This window comes from Malaclemys terrapin, chromosome 1 (genome assembly GCF_027887155.1).
Source record: "Malaclemys terrapin pileata isolate rMalTer1 chromosome 1, rMalTer1.hap1, whole genome shotgun sequence".
Taxonomy (NCBI): domain Eukaryota; kingdom Metazoa; phylum Chordata; order Testudines; family Emydidae; genus Malaclemys; species Malaclemys terrapin.
Genome location: NC_071505.1, coordinates 173093452 through 173116049, shown reverse-complemented (window position 1 = coordinate 173116049; position 22598 = coordinate 173093452). Strand labels below are relative to the sequence as shown.

Here is a 22598-nt window from a genome sequence, read left to right as displayed (position 1 = left end):
CTTCATTTAAAATTAAATGAAAATGCAGAGCCCCCTGGACCGGTGGCCAGGACCCGGGCAGTTTGAGTGCCACTGAAAATCAGCTCGGCACGCGTGCCATTGGTTGCCTACCCCTGCTATAGCCTGTGGGTATTTCAGGAGAAACTAGTAAGTACCTAGAACAGAGGCATACATATTTTGAAATAAAAAAGCAACCTTATATCTGACTTAGTATTTATTCATTAGACAATTTGAAAGTACTAGAGTCGATGAAATAAGTTAAAACACAGGAAACACTTTTCCTCACTGCTTTTTCCCTTTGCCAAATTCCTCTTGTGTAGAGAAAATGAAGTTACTTCTTAAGGCTTTGTCTGGCAAGCGAAAGACAAAACTTTTGTCATTCAGAGCTGTTAAAAAGACACCCCGTCGAAAGACAAAAGTTTTGTCCATGACAAGCGCCAGTGTGAACAGTGTTTTGTCGGCAGGAGAATTCTCTCTTGCCAACAAATAGCGGGGGTGACCAAATGTCCTGATTTTATAGGGACAGTCCCGATTTTTGGGTCTTTTTCTTATATAGGCTCCTATTATCCCCACGCCCTGTCCCAATTTTTCACACTTGTTGTAGTGGCACAGCCATGTCGCTAAAAGCTGCATAGTGTAGACACAGCCTTAGGCTCTTAATTGCAAATGGAGCTTGGGGCACTAATCTGTCATAACTATTAAACTGCAGGAAGAATGTGACAATATTTCAACAAGAAAATTATTAAAGTGATTCCATGTTAACTTTAAAAAGTCTAATGACAGTCTCATAGCTAAGGGAGACTGACCCAGATGTTGATAATCCATCTGTCTCCAACCGGAGGCAAATTAGACAGGAAAAATGTGTTAGTCCAAATTGTTCACCTCTCATAAAAACTGCTTCTAAAATGGCACATTTTATTAAATATAATTCAAATAAAAATGTTTCTTCCTTTCAGTTACAGTATATAAAGTAGGAAATAGCATGCACCTTTTTAATATCAAATAGATTCATCTTATTAGAATCTTATGCCTTTTTCACTCCAAATAAAAGTTTTACATGATACATTTCCATATTTGTATGCTGTATTTTTTATTCATTGATATTAACCTTAACAAATAAACTATCTTGATGGAATTTGGCATTTGGCTGATCCTAAATTAAGTTCTTTGTCTTCGTTTGTTGTATAAAGTATGAATTCTAATAGGCTGGGACAGTTACATAACTGCACTTCAAAGCAGTCTGCAAACCAAGCAGCTACAAAGCAACATTTTTGCCTTCAGCAATCACACTCCAGTGACTAATTCAAGTGACCTTATTTGCTCATTAGAAGCTCTAGGTGCAGGTTGCAAATGTCAGAGAGTCTGAATTTGCATTTGAAAAAAATACATCTTGCAGCATTTTAATGGTAATATTCCTGAAATTTCAGGTCACATCTAATTTTATTTACTTATCTATATTTTTGACTTCAGCTATTGTTATTCCTCCTAAATTCATGCCCACAATGAACATGCTACACTTTAGTATTCATTCACTCTAGCTTGTAAATGCTTTGATACTTTCATGCCATATGGGGAAAGGTAGGCTTGTAATTAAATAACCATTTCTCCTGGCAACATTAAAATTGTGTTTTTTCTACCTAATCTTCAGCAGTAAATGAGAACTTGCAATGACAGAAACATGAACACAGGGGGAAAAAAACACACATATTTATTTAGGAATAGATGAGCTAATAGAGATTCACATTGCACCACAACATTTCATTAGGGTTACCATACGTCCGGTTTTTCCCGGACATGTCCGGCTTTTCGGCAATCAAACCCCCATCCGGGGGGAATTGCCAAAAAGCCGAACATGTCCGGGGAAAAATACTGGCCGGGCACTTCCTCTCCCGCGGCTGCTGTGCTCCTCCCGGACTCAGACTTCGGCTCTGTTTAAGAGCCAAACTGCCAGAGCCAGTGCTACCGGCTTCGGGCAGCCCCCGTGCTTCTGGACCCTGCGCCGCCGTAGCAGAGCAGCTGGAGCCGGGGAGAAGTGCCCAGCCGGTGGCTGGGGTCCGGAGTCAAAGGGGCTGCCCGAAGCCGGTAGCGCTGGCTCGGGCAGCTTGGCTCTTAAACAGAGCCGAAGTCTGAGTCCGGGGAGGAGCAGAGCAGCTGTAGCCGGGGAGGAGAAGTGCCCGGCCGGGGGCGCAGGGTCCGGAGGCAGGGGGGCTGCCCGAAGCCCGAGCACTACCGGCTTCATGGTTTGCCGGGCAGCCTCCAGACCCTGCGCCCCCGGGTGGGCACTTCCCCTCCCGGGCTCCAGCTGCACTGGGGAAGTGCCGGCCGGGGGCGCAGGGTCTGGAGGCTGCCCGGCAAACCGTAAAGCCAGTAGCGCTTGGGAAGCCCTTTTCGCATGGCTGGGAGGGAGGAGGGGGAGTTAGGGCGGGGACTTTGGGGAAGGGACGGGGAAAGGGTGGAGTTGGGGCAGGTCCGGGGGTGGGAAAGGGGCGGGGCCGTGGTGGGAAAGGGGCGAGGCTAGGGCCCGTGGAGTGTCCTCTTTTTATTTTTTAAATATGGTAACCCTAATTTCATAGTCTAGTGCCAATCTCATTAAAATTGCAGCTAACCCTTCAATGAGCTCTTAATAGGTGGACCTCTGGATGTATGCAGAACTTATGGCAGGATTTCTAATTTTTCATACACAAATGAACAATATACTCTGTGACAATAATATAAGCCAAAATCACCCATTTAATAAATGTGAACTTGGTGCATGTAAAAGCTGATGGACTGACAGCAGTAGCACAATCATAGGTATATAGTTTCTGAAGCCAGAAAGAACATTGGTTAGAGGACTAGATGAATGCAAACACTAACATACATATGGGTAGTATAAGCTTCTTTACACTTCCCACCAATATACCTCAATCTTGTTCTGGAAGAACTGAATCGGTGGGTGAGAACATTTTATTCATCAAGCTTATTCAGTTCTAGACCTCTCTATTAAGACTGCCAAAATAAAAACCCACTGGTTTCCAAAATCCATCATCAAGCTCTTAAGTATTTGCATTTCACACTTAAGTTCCAAATGAAGAGTAAGGGATGATTAGTGGAAGAAATGTTCAGAAGATTGAAAAACTCCTAAATGACATTTTAAACTAAAAATACATAGCCATAAAAACATTTTTAGATAAAAACAAAGCATGAAAACATTTCCAATTTATAGAACCCCAAATATATTTTCTTACACACCTATCTATGGGTAAAGTGTTTTACTAGAAAACTGAACCCAAAAATCCATGGCTTTAATTGTAGAGCAAAAATTATGAAAAAAAGCCATTCCCCCTTAAAAAGTAATTTTAAGAACTGAAGCCTAAAAATAAGGATTTTGGGTAGTTGAGGAGAGGAGATAAAGAAGGTTAGAATAAGTGAGTGAAAGTATATAAGCTGTTAACATACAGAACTATTCCATTTAAAATTGGCATTAAAAACATTTCTACATAATACATATAATATACATGTTAGACTACTATAAAAGATTCAGTTAAAATAGAAAAGGAGAAAATAAGCTTCTCTTTGTGTTTTTTTTTTTTTTTTTTTGCCCATAAGCTGTCCAAGTCAGCTATTTTTGTTGATTAATGGTTTAAAAAAATCTAAAAACTAACAATATTTGTAATACTCCTAAAAGAAATCAAAGCACATAATTTATATCTCCTCTGGCTATACAGAGAAAAAGTAAGGGCTTCCCATTGACTTGCTTAGCTGATAAAATAGTTTATACTCTTGACTTAAAGCTCCAAAAATAAGCTTAACTCCTCTAGAATTGAAATGCCAAAAAGATTTTTCACAGCCTTATCCACACTAAAGAAATTCTGGAATTTTCCCCCCACTTTTACTAACACTGGTTCTACCAGCACAAGTAACATTTGTAGCCCAAATACAGATTGACCACTGGCTACCCATAGTATTTTAAGCCCTGTGTATGGTAGCACTACTTAGAGCATGTCTAATTAACACAGTACTTAAAACACTGCTGGCATCCAGTGACCCTTCTCCACTAGTATGCCCACTGTTGCCTTGTTTGATCTCTTGCAACTGAACAGAGTATAAATAGCTATGAGGGGCCTTTCAGTTCTGGGAGTGTTCCAACAAATCCCTGTGCCTTATTAATTCTAGCATCCATCTGTTCAAGGTTCATTGAGCCCAGGTTTCCCGCAAATGGGAGAGTCTGCCACATTGATGCATGCCTGGCTAGTGGAACATCCTACACAAGTCATGCTGAGCTCTCTATGGAGCCTGTGGAGATTTTTAGGCATAATTCTAGCTCTCTTCTTTGGTTTTGAGAAGTGGAGAAAGGAGAACCATCATCTTACTTATGCTTTTCTGAAGGAAGAAGAGATACTCTTCATCTGCCATTGTTTTCTGACAAAATCCCACCCAACTTTTCCGCAGGCAGAATGGAACCAAAGTTTAGATGTGCACACAATCTGCTCAAAGTGACTGTCTGCTGTCCAAGGTCTTAGTTAGAGATGGTCACTGTACAAGAAGTCATAGAGCATGCAGTTTAACAAAATGTGTTTAATAATATATCAGTGACAAAGGCTATGACCAGGAATATTTTCTTTAGGAAAAACGCCAGAACATAGTGGTGCTTATAAAATAGGTGGTGGCATGTGAGGGTCTAAGACCTGCAACGGAGGTCTCAGAGCCCCTTCACAAGATACTCTTCAACATGGTCCTTGTGAAAGAAGTCTCCCTCTAGAGAGATCACTATGCCCTTGCCTAGGTAAGCAAATGCCATGTCTACCTTTGGAATGGCTGTGAAAGACTCCCTTGGCTCTTAGAAACCGTTAAACAAACAAACAAATAGGCCTGCTTTGTGAGCCGCCTGTTTGTGGTTGCCCACCTGCTGGGAATCTCTGCCTGAGCATAGGTGGTGCTGTGCATTCCTTTTGTCTGCTTTAGAACCACAGTTACCAGAGAGGACAAAAAAGAGGGAGCTACAGTCTTGATGAGACCCAGAAACTCATAGCTAATCAGGCTGAGAGCAGGAGGGCCATAGTTCATTCTCTGTTGTATTAGCAAATGGTGTACTTTCTGGACTTGCTTGTTTCTTAGACAGCTCTTCCATAGCTGGTAGAGCAGCGAAGGCTGGTTACAGGGAGCTTAGAAGGGAAGTCTTGCACTGGAGTACCCCAAGGGATAAAGATGGAGCAGCAGGAAGGGAAGCAGAGAATTGATAGAGATCAAAAAATGGTCACTACTATTCAAAAATGTATTTAAAACCCCCAGTTTTCAACATAGCACAATACAGCAGGAGAGCATCAACTCCTGACCTAATTCAGCAAATAGAAGCAGAACTTCTGCCCAGTGGAAGTAAGCCCTGCAACAGCACTGAGTGCCACGAATTCCTAGCAGAGGAGGCAGATCAAATTTATCATGGTTTGGGAGAAGTGTTATGAACCAGAACCACCATATTTTAGGGGAAAATACATAAAATGGCATCTTTCAGAAAAGCAAATCCATTACATTTAAGCCTATTTTTAATTTTTTCCTAATGACACTAGTATTAGACTACAGTATGTAAAAGCTTTAATTCGGAATCTCAACGACAGCCACGCTTGATCAGAGGTCTATTTGGCACCAAGCCTCAATTGTCCACAGAGAGAGAGAGAGAGAGAGAGACACACACAGAGAGAGAGAGAGAGTTAACAGGCAGGAGTGTGTCTTGTGGAATGGGATTTTCATATTAAAAGAAACCGCTTATCAGATAAAATTGCAAAGTAAATCATCTCTGTTCTTGTCCTTTTTATAACAAATTATGTTTTTCACATGCTTGAGCTAGTCTCACTTTATGAAATCCTAATGATTTCCAGAGTCAAAATAAATGTAAAAAGCCCAACACACACACACGCACTCGTGTGTGCAACCAAAACTAACTTAAAAATAAGAGACAGGAGAAAATGCTACCACTGTATGAATAACTCAAAACAAATTTTCCATGAATATTTGCTTGAATTAAAAAACAAACAAACAAACATCAAATTTCCTGTGACTGTGCCTGTACCCAAGATATGGTACTGAACCTGCCTAGATGCCCAAGACAAACTAGCAAGTGATGAATTAATTGAAACTCACGTGGACATGCACATTAAAACCAGTGAATGGAAGCTGTGGAATTTCCTGTATAACTGTTGTCATAGGCAGCAGACCAGCAGAAACAGAAGCAATACACCCTGGAATCTATGAGTACAAATCACTGTGCTATTTATAATGAGAAAGGAGCTACTAATGTTATAAATAGATACAGGAAATGTTTTTTTTTTTTTTTTTTTTTTTGAGAGGCTTGAAAAAAAATAAATTCAGTTTGTGAAACAAAGGACACTGACAATGAAGAAAAAGAAAATATTTCTTCAGAACTTCAGGAACCATGAAAAGATTGGCCATAAAAGAAATGTTGTTTATAAATTTAAAGGAAGCCAGGATAGTGTCACAAGTACTTGATGACAGTACCCCACCCATTTTGAGGAAGGGTCTGATACCAACAGGAATGGACACAGTTTGGAATTACTGAGAGTAGTGTTCATTTTTTAAAATCTTCACCGTTAAACAACAATAAAGAGTGTTACATTGAATACAGAACTGCAGTACACGGGAACTATGGGAATCAGCTCAAATTAAGCAATTTTTAAACAAAACCAGCTAAAAATACTTGAGAATAGAAGCTCTAAACTGAACACCACAGTAATTTTTAAAACAGTGACTGGTAATTCATACAAGTCCAAAAGCAGGTTTGAGTACTGAACCTCTGGAATCAGAGAAGGCTTGGAAACAAGGAATGACAAAGCTAATATTCAGTTTGGATTTAATGATGGCTTACAACTGTGGTAGATATCCATAAAATTATACTGTAAATCTGCAGGTCATTTGGCTTGCAGGCCAAGGTCTAATCCATTGCAACACAGGGCCTGCCAGTCTAGTCATACTAACTTTTCTGTTTCAGTTTTGCCATCTTTAAAATGGGCTTAATAAGAATTTGTTGTTTTCCATCTGCAGACCTCAAAGGACTTTATGAAAAATCAGGTAGCGCAGACTAGCATAATTTTTACACAGATAGGTAACCGATGCACAGGTAAATGGAATAATTTGCCCAAGTTCATAAAACAAATTGTCAGACCTAGAAGTTGTGTACTGACTCGCCAGCCAAGGCCTAACCAGAGCTGCAGTGTGGGGAGGCTCCTCACAACCATCTAGTGGCTCAGTTTCCATACTGTAATAATAATAAAATAATAATAATAATGATGTATGGAGATATACCTATCTCATAGAACTGGAAGGGACCCTGAAAGGTCATTGAGTCCAGCCCCGTGCTTTCACTAGCAGGACCAAGTGCTGATTTTGCCCCAGATCCCTAAGTGGACCCCTCAAGGATTGAGCTCACAATTCTGGGTTTAGCTGGCCAATGCTCAAGCCACTGAGCTACCCCCACCCCACTTTAGCACATACTAAAAACAGGGCATTAGAATAAGAACTGCACATGTTCTCAAACTGCTACTTCTACTTGCACTTCCTGCTAGATGATCATAAATAAGTATAGTTAGGAATCTACATTCACTTTACAGTATGGTTTTTTTACTGTACACTATACGCTATCGAACAATGTAAGCTTATTTTGCAAATATACAAAAGTAAACAAAACATTATTTCTCACCTTTTCATCACAGTTTGTATTCAAGTTTAAAATAAAAATAAAGGTAAGCTTTTAACATCTATGACGTAGCATAATAGTAAACAAAAGGATATTTTCCTGGAGTTTCAGCACCCACTCTGTATTCAGTATAGCTTTTAGATGGATGGAAATTGAATATAAAAATTAGATTTGCCCTCTCAAATATGATGACCTTATTCGATTCATGATTTTCAGTCACAAAAGCCTGTGAAGAAAATAGATAGTTACATTTTAGTTGTTACAAAAATAATATATTCCTTATTTGTAATTAAAATGCACTACAATAGGAAGTTACACTGCAACTTTGTTTGAAGTTAACTAAAGGCAAAACTGACAAAAAGATTAACATTAGTATCAATACAGCTTTAAACCGTGAACTCTCACAGAGTATATAACTTCATATAAGATTTCAGATCAGAAAACTATATCATTAATTTTTAAACAGCTAGGTAAGATATAAAAGAAAAAGATGGAATAAAAGTCAAATATACATTTTCTTGTGGCAACTGAAAAAAAATGACACCTGAAGAGAATTCTTTTGAAGCAAAGATAAATTATGCATCAGCGTCCACATACGCTTCTTCTCAAAAATGGTGGTGTTTTTTTTTTTTTTTTTTTTTTTTTTTTTTTTAAACTAAAGGAAATTCACAAACTCTTTCTAGTCTGGATCAGCATCACTGCCACTGTGGGTCATTTAGAAATTGAACAGAAGATTTGAAATAAGCAGGATGCTTTTTTGTACTGCATAATGTGCATGTTGGGAAGGATCATTATTTGCCCCTTAGTGCTGAAAATGGCATTGATGATCAACCATGCTAGGATAGATATGACCTGCAACAAAAAACTATTCTACATATCATACCTTTGCTCTATCCATTTGTTAAAGCCACACACCAAAAAAACCCACAACTACATGGCCATTTCAAACAGTCCTTCAAAGAGAAAGGATTATGAACAGAATATACTTAGTAATACTTAGTGAATATGTGCCCCAAAGCTATAATACAATCGAAAACTTATTTAACATTGAGAAACTACAGAAGGTCTACTAGTCTGTCAATTTTATAACAAAAGCAGTACAATACAATATGCAGGTATAACTGCAAATATAGCATTGACAGCTTGAAGTTCAGGAGACTATAACACAGGGGTCGGCAACGTTCGGCACGCGGCTCGCCAGGGTAGGCACCCTGGCAGGCCGGGCCAGTTTATTTACCTGCTGACGCGGCAGGTTTGGCCGATCGCAGCCCCCACTGCCATCCCGGGCCAATGGGGGCGGCGGGAAGCCACGGCTAGCACATCCCTCGGCCCGCGCCGCTTCCCGCCGCCCCCATTGGCCAGGGACGGTGAACCGCGGTGAGTGGGGGCTGCGATCTGCCGAACCTGCCGCGTCAGCAGGTAAATAAACTGGCCCAGCCCGCCAGGGTGCTTACCCTGGCGAGCCGAACGTTGCTGACCCCTGCTATAACATAAGATACACTACAAGTGTTTTCCTAATGACAGAATAATTATTGTCATGAAAAGAAACTGTCAAAACAATTAAGACATTTCCAAAGCAATCTTTCAATTGGATTCCAGGCAGAGTTTTATTATTTGCTTTAACCAATCTGAATTAAAGTTTCTAAATGAAGAGGCAAAAATAATAATAATAAAAAAAAGCTCCCTGTGAAAGTAAACAAGACACTGTTCCGATCTTCATTATGTGCAGAAGAGACTTCAGTGACATGTTTTGACAATCTGAAATATGTAACAGGGCATTACAGTGCATAATGAAGTGCTGTTTAAAATTTTTGCACATAGATTTTATATTCTTGTAATTCTGAACATGTACACTACTGGTGACTAAAACATAACATTTAGCGTACATAGCTTACCGGGGGAGATGCAAGCCAGCCAAATCTTTCTTCCAATTTATTCATATCTCTGTCAAATGCATTTAGGAATCTATAGCGAAGAATGTGATCATCAGCTAAATGAAACTGTCTCCTGGCATAATGGTAACTCTCGTTGTTTCCTATTCTGGGGAAATCTAACCATTCTGGATGCCCAAATTCATTACCTGTATTTAAAAATATCCATTAGGAAATGGTAAGAAATATACATAGACATGATTAAGAGATACTGAGAACCTGAGCATACATTATCTACAGCACTGTCAGTCACCTGTTTCGTTCTCTGTTTTTGTTTCAAAGTTAGATTTAAAAAGCCTTCCACCTTTTTTGGTAAATTGTCAGCTCAGTGAGTGCTAAGATGACAATCAAGCATGATATTATGTGAGAGGTGAATTCTCACTTGAGATGGAGAGACAAGTGACAGATTAATCGTGATTGAGTAAAGAAAAGGGTATTCCTGTCCCAAATATGAGCTACCTTTATCCATACCACAGTCCAAACACTACTCTTGATTTTTGTCTTAATAATTGGAAACTCTTTTGTCATGGAAGATCAAATGCTTTCTTAAAGTCCACTCTTACCTTATATATCATAGCTGGACTGCTTGATGTTAAGACTGACTTTACAAAGCAAGACTATCCAGCGTCCATGTTACCCAAAAGATGTCATAAAACCAAAACCAGGTACCAAACATGATATATAGCCCACCAAAAGGATATAAAACCCACTTTATAAAAACCCTCCTGTCTTCAACAAGTTACCTAACCTTTTATTGAATTTCTACATTATATTAAACTCCCTTTTCCCTGTTAGCCCGTTTGGTTCATGATCAGTTTCGTTTGTTTCAAAAAGGATCAGCTACTGTTCTTTTTGTATCTTTCAGAAATATTGCATCTAGAGATTTGTATGCACTTTCAAAGTGGAAATACTAACCTGAAGTCTTACTGTCTAACCCATTCAATATTATCTATAACTAGCTATATCTATATATTCATATTCCAGTGTTGTTTACTTTTTCCTTAAATGGACAGATTTTGATTTCCTTTCCTGCCTTCACAGCACATGTAGTATCTGACTTTTAAGGGTTTGGGTTTTTTGTTGTTGGTTTTTTTGGCCATCTTTCAGTATACCATTCCATGTGCTCCAACATCTTTTAAATAGGGAGATCGCAGCTGAAGAATACACTAATTTGGCTCTTAAAAGAGAATATTAAATTTGATTAGATGCATATTCTCTTTTATAACAGTACCTCTATCTTTTTTTTTTAATTTCTTCACCATATTGTCAATACAGTTTGTGTGCAGTCCACTATTATTCCAAGGTCATTGTCAAAGTCCTGCTGTGATTCTGATCCATTTATTTCTTGTTTATGGTTTTGAGTTGAATGTGAAATGTAATGGTTATGTTTGTCCACATGAAATTCAATTTGCCATGCGTTGGCACATCTCTAATGCAGATAGTAATATTGCAAAAGATTTTACTATATATTTTCTGTAGCTGTCTCTTTTTTCTTTCATTTCTTTGACCAAACTAATGTTGCTATAGCATGAACCATGGAAATTCACACAAGTCTGTTTGATAACCCACATTCACATCTGCCAACTTGGACATGTCCTCAAGGCCTTCCAGGTGCCATACTGTGGAAGGCAGCAGATGTTGCTGCACATATAGACTAAGTATCCAGGAGATAGTTTGGTTTCCTCCTCCTCAACCAAAACACAGTGTATACTAGAGCTTGAGTAGATGTCTGGTGAAATTTCAGTAATTCCTTTTATTTAATTTTCACACATTCCTTCACAGACTCTGGATAGGGTCACAAAGACTATGGGAGTTAGTGCACCATCAGGACTGGAATAATGCTATGAATGTACTTAGTAAGTGAGGCACAGATCTCCCAGCAATCAAATTTTCTGTTAATTTAAATAATAATTTGTGTTTTGGGATTTTTCTACACCACATGAAATTGCTGATGGCAATGCTATTATCTGCCAGAGGTGGTACAGGTGGACCCCAGCCTTTCCTATTGTTCTTGTATCAGGTGCATTCTGGTAGCTGAAATGGGAGAGTCTCCCCCCCCACTTTTTTTTTTAATTAAAGGGATTGGGGGAGAGGTGGAAATGGTAGGAAATTCTCTTGTTCTCTGTGGTGGATAGTTAATCAGTAAGACCAGGAGACTCATTCAGGTTTCATGGTGCCCTCAAAATTATTTACAGCTCGACTGACACTGTCTTAATGACCATGAGCCTGATTGTTGTCCTGACTGGGTTCTGGGGAGGGTAATCTTTAAGCACTACGTGAACACCTGGGGTAACCATTAATATAGGCAGCATATGGCTTGCATAGGAACTCACAGCACTTGTGTAGTCACATTAGCCTACTGCAATCTTAATACCACATACAAAAGTTCCGAGAAGCTTTTCAATATTTTAAGGAATCTTTATGTATGGGAAAAGATGTTTAAAATCTGTGTTTTGGAGAAGGGAAATTGTTAAAGTATATTAAAATGAATGGTTCCAGTAAAGTATATTGTAGGTCACCCCCTCCAGTTTTCATTTCTTCCACATACAGCAATATTCATGTTTGAGTAATTGTGAAAACCTCTACGCACAGAAGTACTATTGAGATTTCTTTTCCTGTAATTAATTTTTTGCTGTTTGATGTGAAGGTCCAAATTATAAACTGACAACAAGCCAGCTGGTATAAGTGATGCAATGCGAGACAATGAAACTAATGGGGAAAAAAAAGCTCTGTTAACTGAAAATTTTGATTAGTGAAGGTTTTTGCTTTGTTTCTCTACACTGTAATGCATAATAATTTTACCTAGGAATTAATTAAAGTGTACTATTGCTTACATGCTGTAGATTTATTTCCTGACACCCAGGGGTAAGCTGATGCGTACAAATTATCAATTGCACAATTCTAAGGGGACTTATGCATTATTGCCATATTCACTGTGCTGTCAATTTACCCATTAATGCATTTGTATATTAAACTATAAATATATTTAAACCTCCAACATAAATTATTTTGCAATCTTTAGCTGGTGTTGGTTAGTGCTTGGCTGAAGCCCAAGAGGCTGCTAGAATTGTGTTGATCTTTTTCCTTTTCAGACAGTTTTGATAGCAGTTTTATACACCAGCGGTCTCCTAAAGAGCAAGACTAAACTGATAAGACAAAAGGGCAGTTTTGTGGGATCACACAACAACTTCAAAAAGGTATGTGTGTGTGAGGGGGGCAGCAATGTATTGTAGCATAGAATAAGTGCTTAAGGGCTCTTAAAATTACATAAATGCTAAAAAGGTTTTTTTTTTTTTTTTTTTTTTTAAGGAATTCTGAAGCATCTGAAGTCAGATTCTGTAGATCGTGATATCCTTTTCAGAAAACAAACATTTCAAAAGATTGCTAGCCTAATCCTCGTTTTCTCTATACATTCTGATACTCTTGGCAAGATAAAATCAAAATATTCTACAAGTCAAAACACATCAATATTTTCATTTTTGTTACCAAGTCTGTTTATTAGTATACTTAAAGAACTAAAACATCTAAATATGGCCTTAAAACTATGGTAATATCAGCTTAGGCCACTGTCTTCTAATAAGCTCCATGCAGGCAGACTTCTTCTCCCTCATGGAGTCCCTCTCATTTAAGTCAATTCCCAAGCCACCTCCCCTTCAAATATCTGTGTGAAAGGGTTTGGGTCTAAGTCCAAATACTGGGAGAACTGATCTCTCCAAACTGTTGAATGATATGTTTGGTGTACAAAGCAGATGGTGGCAAGACAATTACTTTGTATTTCTTAAACAGAAAAACAACTTTGATGCAAAAAGTACTTGATAAACACTCCAAAAGGGTAAAATCAAAGAGTGATAAAGAAGAAGCTAAAATTTAAAATGCAGTTGTCAAATAAATAAATACATGCTCTGCTATAGAGACCTAGGCCTGGATTTTTAAATGTATTTAGCGGTTGCTGTACTCAACCTTTCAATGCCTAACTGATTCAGGTGTCTAAATCTCATTTTCAAAAGGCCTAAGTTTCCTAAGTGCCTAAACTCCTTTTGAAAATGAGGTTTAGACACCTAAATCAGTTAGGAGCTGCAAGGCTGAGTGCAGCAACAACCAAGTACCTTTTAACAGTGTGGGCCCTAAGAGTCTAATTCAGTGCTCACTTAAGTCAGTGAAACGACTCCTATTCACAAGATTAAGGAGTTGTTTTGATCTACTTCATCTTTTAAACTGAGGCAAAAAATACCACCTTTCCCTTTTCTCTGGGCTTGTTATTGACCGTATATATTCTGCATGTACTATCTAGTTAGTGGCTCTCCCCTTCAAACCTTTGACTAATCCCTTTTTTCCCCCCTCAGTATTTTTGAGTCCATTACATCTCCTGCTCAACATGTATCCATACATTCATCGCACCCCTTTATACACCAAGAGTGCTTTCTCTTGTCCTCATCACTTTCTTTGCAGATCATTCTGGAAGACGTATAGAGAACAGATATGCCTTGATCGATTAATAACTTTTCTTCCTGGCCCTCAAAAATTAGAAAAACTATCTGTGACACTCTGTACCTCGGGGGAACACCGTACACCCCCGTGTTCATCTTTATAAAATGATTGTGTGGTATCCAATGCAAAGTTTGTCATGTTGGGTCTCTTCGGAAAGCTCATGATGCACAGAGCATGGTTGTTATAGTGATGTTATAGTAATTGTTACAGTAATGTTATAGGTTACAATTTCATGTATATAGTTATGAGGCTGAAAATGAATCCTCATGGCTTAAAATAAGCCCAGGCAAAAACTCTCCAAGAGCTGAAAGGCAATTCACACCTCATCAGGGCATGTATGGGACAAACCCAGCCCAGCCTCACAGGAACAAAGGACACTGGCCTAGATAGCAACAAAAGAATCTGTCAGACTCTCGAGGGAGTCACCCCACTTCCTTTGGTCAGTTTGGAACTGTGATGAGGTAATGCTCACCTGACTCTGAAGGGCGGGGGGGCAAAGCCAAGAGGGAAGAAAGAACATGATAAAAGGGAGAGATGTTTGACATGCTCTTCCTCTCTCTTCCACCTACATCTACAGATACCACACCATGCGACTAAAGCACTGATCAAAGGGGAGAGCCTGGCTGAAGAGCAACCAGCCAGCCTGTGGCGAGAAGCATCTAAGTTTGTAAGGGCATTGAAAGTATTAAGATCAGCTTAGAATGAGTTTTGCTTTTATTTCATTTTACCAAATCTGACTTGTTATGCTTTGACTTATAATCACTTAACATCTATCTTTATAGTTAATAAATTTGTTTGATTATTCTATCTGAAGCAGTGCATTTGGTTTGAAACATGTAAGAGACTCCCCTTGGGATAACAAGCTTGGTACATATCAATTTCTTTGTTAAATTGATCAACTCATATAAACTTGCAGCGTCCATTATATGACTTATATGTTATATAAGCGGGCATAACTGGACACTGCAAGATGGAGGTTCCTAGGGTTGTGTCTGGGACCAGAGATATTAGCTAGTGTCATTCAGTTGCAAGTAGCTGGGAGCAGCTTACATGCCAGGAGTGGGGGTTCTCACAGCACAGCAGGTTAAGGCTGGCTCCAGAGTCAAGGCTTGGAGTGACCTAGGAGATCACCGATCCAGATAAGACCACAGGGGAACGTCACACTATCCATCTGTTTTTCCCCATCAATATTTCTTTCACCCCAAATTAGAAGCGACATATTTACTTGCCTTAGGGGTCAGATCTACATCTCTCTCTATATATGTGGATAGTGTCTCTTGCACTGTTGCACACCCTAAGTAATATGAATTGCTTATGGACAAAGAATGTGTTAGGTATGTCCATATTTGAAGGAGATAACCCAAAGTTATACCTTAATTTGTTAAAATAAATTGCTTAAAAAGGAGGGAATTTCAATTAATAATGTGAGCTAATACTGAAATACAGCCTTTGAAATGAATCAAACATAAAAAAGCCTCCGATAAGAAAAGGATTGAAGAAATTAAAACTCAAATGTTTTGACAAAATGGGTTTTTGTCAGAAAATGCAGATTCATCAAAACCAAAACCTTGTTGGAGAGAGGGTCATTTTGAACATAACTTTTCACAGGCCCAGACTGGAACTGCTGGTCAAAGACAAAGAGACCCAACTCAGAATAACTAATAGCCCAGCAAGTGGGGCACTCACCTGGCATGTGTTAGATGTAGGGACGAGGACCTGAGTCTCTCACATCATAGATAAATACTATAATAACTGGGCTATTGCCTATTCTAGGTCTGTGAGTTGGTCTGTCAGGTGTGTGGGATTTCATCTCCTGCCCGCAAAAAAAGATATCCAGAGATTTTTCTTTTGTGTGATGCATAATAGGAAAACATTTTGAAGTCTTAAACATTTTCATGGGATGGAAAAACTGTTCCCTGCCCAGCACTAGAAAAATAATATACAACTACATGTGCACACACAACTATGTTGTCATCACAAAACTGCTTATGGTACATTGGCTTTTATTGCTTTTGATACTTTTTAAAAAAAATGGTATACACTTGTTACTGACCTTTTCTCCTCTTTGGAGTAAACCAAAGAGGAGAAAAGGTCAGTAACAAGTGTATACGTCTGTTCTCTATACGTCCTCTTTTAAAACGCATGTCACTTACAATAAACGTTCACTTGTCAAAGCAGACAGTAGTAAAGGCAAGCAGGCACAGGTTAATGCAAAGAAATCATTATCAGACCATTTGCTGGATCTGATACCAAAGACTATATTTAAATTCAAGAGACTTCACAGGTTACTGTCTCTATCGCCTGCTGAAGAATTCTTAGAAGCCTGCACTCTTGCAAGATGTTGTATTAATCTAATATTTATTCTACTGTTAAAAGGTCCATCAGTCTGATTTTCCAGTTTAATATACTGGCTATTTCAAAGCCCATCAGGCCATGTCTTGGTACATAGGTTGTCAGCTTAGAAAAATACAGCTAATGTTTAATTCCGCTTAGATGTTATAAACACTTCCCCTCCTCTACCAGAGGGTCTCATTTCTTTGACATATACCACACTCTGCAATTCTTAAGTTCTTTTTTTAAATTTAAACATTTTGCTGATCACAGCACTTCCCAAGTTCACAGCTATAAGTACTCCTAAAATACTTTCTGCAAATCTTATTCATTGTAATCTATTTCTGACAAAACCATTTAGAAAATAAGAGACAGATAGAAACTCTACGAAAGATATTTGTCTGAGCCTGTAATGATACCCTGGCCTTCCCATATTTTGTGATTTAGAAGGTAAAAGGAACTGCAATTTCAAATTCTGCTAAAATAGAAAAGCAAAAAAAAAAAAAAAAGCAACCAAACCCTATAATGTAATAAGAAAGCCTCTCTCTCTCTGTTATTCTTCTATTCTGCTTTTGTTAGATGCCAATTCTGCTTAAAGGTATGATAGACACCATTGTTCTTATTCTTATTCAAAAGAACTGTTTGCATATCTGAAAAGCTATTTTGTTTTACTCTTTAGCATGGTGGACAACTAGTCTCATGTAGTGAAAGATGTAAATATTTAACATACATTGTGTGTAGATATAGATTACAGCAAAAATATTTCGGAAAAACACATGCTCCCCCACTCTAACCTCTTGTGTTTTTGCAGATTTGAGTTTCCATTCCCTTAACTTTTTCTGTCTAGAGATATAACTAGTTATTCTGCTTCCTACAGCTTTGAGCCCTTTCCATAGAGGGGTTTTCTCCTCCTATATACATCTTTCTATTATTTTCCAAATATTTTTGTCTGTTACAGGTGTCCCCCTGCTGTTCTGTTTGTGCTGTTTAAACTTGCAGCCTGTCTGCTCTCTGTGTCTCCCTGAGTTTAAATCTCCCTCCACCACATGCTCCTCTTCCCCCATCCCCCAACCTCACTTCTCTACCACTTTCTCTCTCTCTCTCTCTTTTTCTCTCTGCTGTTTAAACTTGCAGCCTGTCTGTTCTCTCTGTCTCCCTGAGTTTAAATCTCCCTCTGCCTTTGGCCTCTGCTCCACCACTATTGAGAGATCTATACTCTATATAATGTCTATACATGGGGGTGCCAGGTGACTTAGGGAAGTGGTTCTCAACTAGGGGTCTGTGTACCCCGGGAGTATTCAGAGGTCCTCCAGGAGGTACATCTACTCGCCTAGATATTTGCCTAGTTTTACAATAGGCTACATAAAAAGCAGTAGCGAAGTCAGTACAAACTAAAAATTTCATACAGACAAAATGAGAACGTAAGCAATTTTTCAGTAATAATGTGCTGTGACACTTTTGTATTTTTATGTCTGATTTTGTGAGCAAGTAGTTTTTAAGCGAGGTGAAACTTGGGGGTATGTAAGACAAATCAGACTTCTGAAAGGGATACAGTACTCTGGGAAGGTTGAGGACCACTGACTTAGGGCTTGTTTACATGGCAAAATACACTTTTCATAGCTATAGCAGAAAATCCCTTAAAGCCAGACCCAAAGTCAAAGGCAGCTGTTCCACTAGGCATTATTCAGCCTGTCTTCCACTACTCCCCACTTAATCCAGATGCATCAAAAATACTCCTGCCTCATTTAAAGTGTAATAACATGCCAAAATAACATTTAATTAAAAGAAAAAGATTGTTTCAACTTTAACCCACTTATTTGGAGGTTTCTATCACCAAATACTTCATGTTAATAATATTCAGCAGAGCATTAGATGTCAGAATGGGACATAGATAATAATCACTGTTAATAATGAAGGGCAACGAGTTGTATTAGAATATTTTAGTGAGTCCAGACTAATAATGTCCCAAATAAAGCTTCCCCCAATCTTTCTGCAGATACTTCAGAAGCCATTTTACTCATACATTTTAAATATGGAATATTTATGAATTAGAGTAGCAGTGTGAATTATTTGGGCTGCTTGGACATTTTTACACCACAACAATGTCCTGACATTATTTCCAAATAAATAATGGCTTGTGGAAACGCATCTTACTAACAGCAATGGTTTTCAAATTAACATGTCTTCATGGCTTTTAGTGCCTAGATATGTAGCATACATTATTTAAAACTCACTTTCTAGAGAGTCCTGAAATATTAAAGAACATATGGTGGAAACATTCCACATCATTTATGTTATTAAATTGCAAATGTCTTAGAGAGAGAAGTGATAGATGTTGAGAAAAAAATATAGTGAACTGAAGTTTTGATCACAGAGATTCTAAATATTTCCTTGTATGTATAGCACATTACAAAATGTTGATCTAGCATATCATAATTTCACGGATAATGGATTTTAAAAGGGAGAGTTAAACCAGGAAAGTCTATTGATTAATATACTGTGGGCAAAATCCTGGCCCTATTGAAGTCAATAGGGAGTTTTGCCACTGGCTTCAATGGGGCCAGATATTTATGGATGAGAGAAACAAAATACACAGCTACCTCGATATAACGTGACCCGATATAACACGAATTTGGATATAACGCGGTAAAGCAGTGCTCCGGGGGGGGAGGGGAAGGGGCGGGGCTGCGCACTCTGCTGGATCAAAGCAAGTTCAATATAACGCGGCTTCACCTATAATGTGGTAAAAAAAATTTGCCTCCCGAGGACAGCATTATATGAAGGTAGAGGTGTATAGAATGGGAGGAAGGAAAAAAAAAAAAAAAAGAAACTCAAATGCTCAGAAAAGTTATATAAATATTTTGGCTCTGAAACAATGTCAATTTTGTTGTTGTTGTTGCTACAGCTACTTAAGGCAGCTCTTTGAGTGTATTTAACTGGAACTGCACAAAAATTGCAAAGTTGAAAATTAAAGTTTGGACTGATTCAAGAAAGCCATTCAAATGCAAATACCACCTTGCATGTGGGACCTATAGATCCACCTGATATTTAATTACACTACAGAGAGGACTGAAATAGGTGTCAAAATTGAGAAGCAACAAAGCTATCTGGAAGCCTCAAAACTCAGTGCAAAAATGTGTAAAACAACCCTGTCAGATATTTTTGCAAACTCCTCCAGATTGACTAAAAAGAGCCATTATATTTGTCATGTATTTGATGCAGAAAATTTCTGAACATCCCAGTGACAGATATCAGGACTCATGAACATATAAATATTCATGAAGTAACAGACATTCAGAATTACCAATAGGGAAAATTATACTCCGTTTTATTTTAAAATGTCCCCAAAAAAGCTCACACATGAAGCTCCTACTTCATTGCTATTAACAACAAATATTTATATAGTACCATGACTTTTCATGGTACTTCACAGATGACCGACTGACCGACCAACCAACCACATGATTCCTGTCCAAGAGAGCTCACAATCTAAAATCAGACCAAGGTGAACACAAAGGAAAGTATGAAAGAAAGGAAGGATAAGACTGAGATGGAGCAAGGAAGGAGGCAAGTAACATAGCATAAGAGCAGACAACAATGGACAGTGTAGAACAAGGGCAGTTTGAGGAGTCAGTTGAAGGAGGAATACATGCGCTTCCAAGCACATGGAAAGGAGGTACAAAGGAAAGTGATAACAGAGTGAGAAGTGGGCCCAGAACAGTGGGAAAAATTGTGCTCAAATGGGAGATGCAATGTAGGAACGGGGAAGAGTTGTAGCATCATAAGGTTCAAATTTATCATCCCTGTCTTCATGTTGAAAGAGACTGGGAGGAAGTGAGGTACATTCGGATATGGGTGAGAAGATGGTTAGCAGAGGCAGAGAAAGATTATTACAACTTATTATAATGAAGGTGAGACTTTCTCTTGCACGTGCAACATTACCCTAGACTAAATGCCCAGCCTGATCATTGGTGCCAGTGCCTCTGAGCATATGGCCCTCACAAAAACACAAATGGGCCATATACATAATTTGGTGAGTCCTTTATCTCCAAGCATGAGTTCTGCAGTTATTCCTCAAAAAAAGACACTTGTTAGACTGCTCAAGAGTTCACTTTGCAACTGGCTTCCCTTTCCTGGAATCTTAAAGCCCATTAGCACAACTTCTTCTGTACCCATTTACTACAGTTATCAGATAAGCTCCCCCATTTTCCATTAACATCAAAACAAAATGCAACAATGAAGACAATAGCACTCAAATACTAGAAGTGGGAACTCTTGTTCCCCTGCCCTCAAATCAAACCAATCACATTAGAACACCACAAGGACAAAGGAGAAAAAAGAACTCATAGGGCTTGTCTACACAGAAGTTGTCTTGTGATAACTATTCCAATATAGTTAAAGCAGTACCAGGCCCCTAGTGTGTACGCAGTTGTATTGATATAAAAAGGAGTACACCAGTCCAGTTTATCCCTATAAAAGGTACAGGAATGAACAATACTGGTGCAGTGATATAACTGCATTCATACCAGGGGTTATATTGTTACAGTTAAATCAGTAAAAACAAACAAACAAAAATCCAAAGACAAAAGAAAACCCCCAAACCATATTCCTTATTGAAATAGTTCCACTGGTACAAAAATTGTGTAAAACCAATTTCAACCAAAAATAACCCAAGCATTTCAGCCAAACAAAACAAATACTATAACGAAACCTACATGACATTCTCCTCATGCAACAGTTAAATTTACCAAAATATATTTTTAAACATCTGTCAAGTTATTGTATAACTTTTTTTGGGGAAAAAAAACCAACCGAACAAAAAAACCACCGCAGTCATTCCTTTCCATTTTACTTTCTACCAAACTGTCAGCATGTTGGCTTCCTATCTCATTGCTAATACTTCGTTATATGCAAGGCAACCTGACACTTCCTGTGTCCCAGGTAAACTGGAATGCGACTAGATCTAGGCACCTCTGATCAGGCTGGGCATTTAGTCTAGGGTAATGTTGCACGTGCAAGAGAAAGTCTCACCTTCATTATAATAAACTAGATCTAGAACGATTATGATGTCTTCTAATACTCTGCATTTTATAATTGTTTTTCTTTCTTACAGACATGAAGAGTAGTTGGTTTGAAGTTCACAGGTACCATCTTATCATGTACCTTTTTATTATTAAAAAAGGCAATAATATAGCCATTTGTTGACTTTTTACATGATCTTATTAATGAAAAAATGTTTTATAGATTTAAAAAACATTTAGAATAGCAGGGATATTTATAAGGGATAAGGAGATTTACTTAATTATAGTGTAGGAGAGAATGTGCTTTCCCTTAACTAGATCCATTATTCTTTCTAATGGTGACCTTTGTTAGTTTCTTATAGAATATAGTACCAAAACAATATTATTTATAATACACTAGTGCCCCAGATGTGCTAGGACCACATTTAAGCTTATCAGATGAAATAAAGAGAAATCCTCTCTAAGGAGGAAGAGCAGTGTCTGTACATTTTTCATAATCCAAGAGTAGAATCTATGTCAGGTAAAAATCAGGTGGGGAATAGTTTAGTGGTCTAAGCCTCAGGGTTGAAATACTTAGTATCAATGAAGTCACTGCTTCAAAACCTCCTAACCAACAAACACACAGCTTCTGGCTTTTTCCAAACCAAAGCAGCATACACTAGCTTTCACCACAATGCACTAAAGGATTTAAAAAAAAAAAAAAAGCCAAATTATAACAATGCCTTTGTATGTAAAAAATAGGGCTGTCAAGCGATTAAAAAAATTAATCGCGATTAATCGCACTGTTAAACAATAATAGAATACAATATATTTAAATATTTTGGATGTTTTCTACATTTTCAAATATACTGATTTCAATTACAATAAGAATACAAAGTGTACAGTGCTCACTTCATATTTATTTTTGATTACAAGTGTTTGCACTGTAAAAAGAAAAGAAATAGTATTTTTCAATTCATCTAATACAAGTACTGTAATGCAATCGCTTTATCATGAACTTACAAATATAAAATCATGTACAAAAATACTGCATTCAAATATAAAACAATGTAAAATTTTAGAGCTTGCAAGTCCACTCAGTCCTACTTCTTCTTCAGCCAATCGCTCAAACAAATAAATTTGTTTATATTTGCAGGAGAT

At 38.1% G+C, this 22598-nt stretch overlaps 1 protein-coding gene across 1 annotated transcript in view; it reads right to left on the bottom strand.

Annotated features, from left to right (window-relative positions):
• GBE1 (1,4-alpha-glucan branching enzyme 1) overlaps window positions 1–22598 on the bottom strand; it is a 289971-nt gene that overhangs the window by 33557 nt on the left and 233816 nt on the right. Inside the window, exons 13-14 of the mRNA XM_054046998.1 lie at window positions 9583–9767; window positions 7785–7913 (exon numbers count right to left, since the gene is read on the bottom strand). Of these exons, the coding sequence (XP_053902973.1) occupies window positions 7785–7913; window positions 9583–9767 (314 nt within the window). The remainder of the gene's footprint in view (window positions 1–7784; window positions 7914–9582; window positions 9768–22598) is intronic.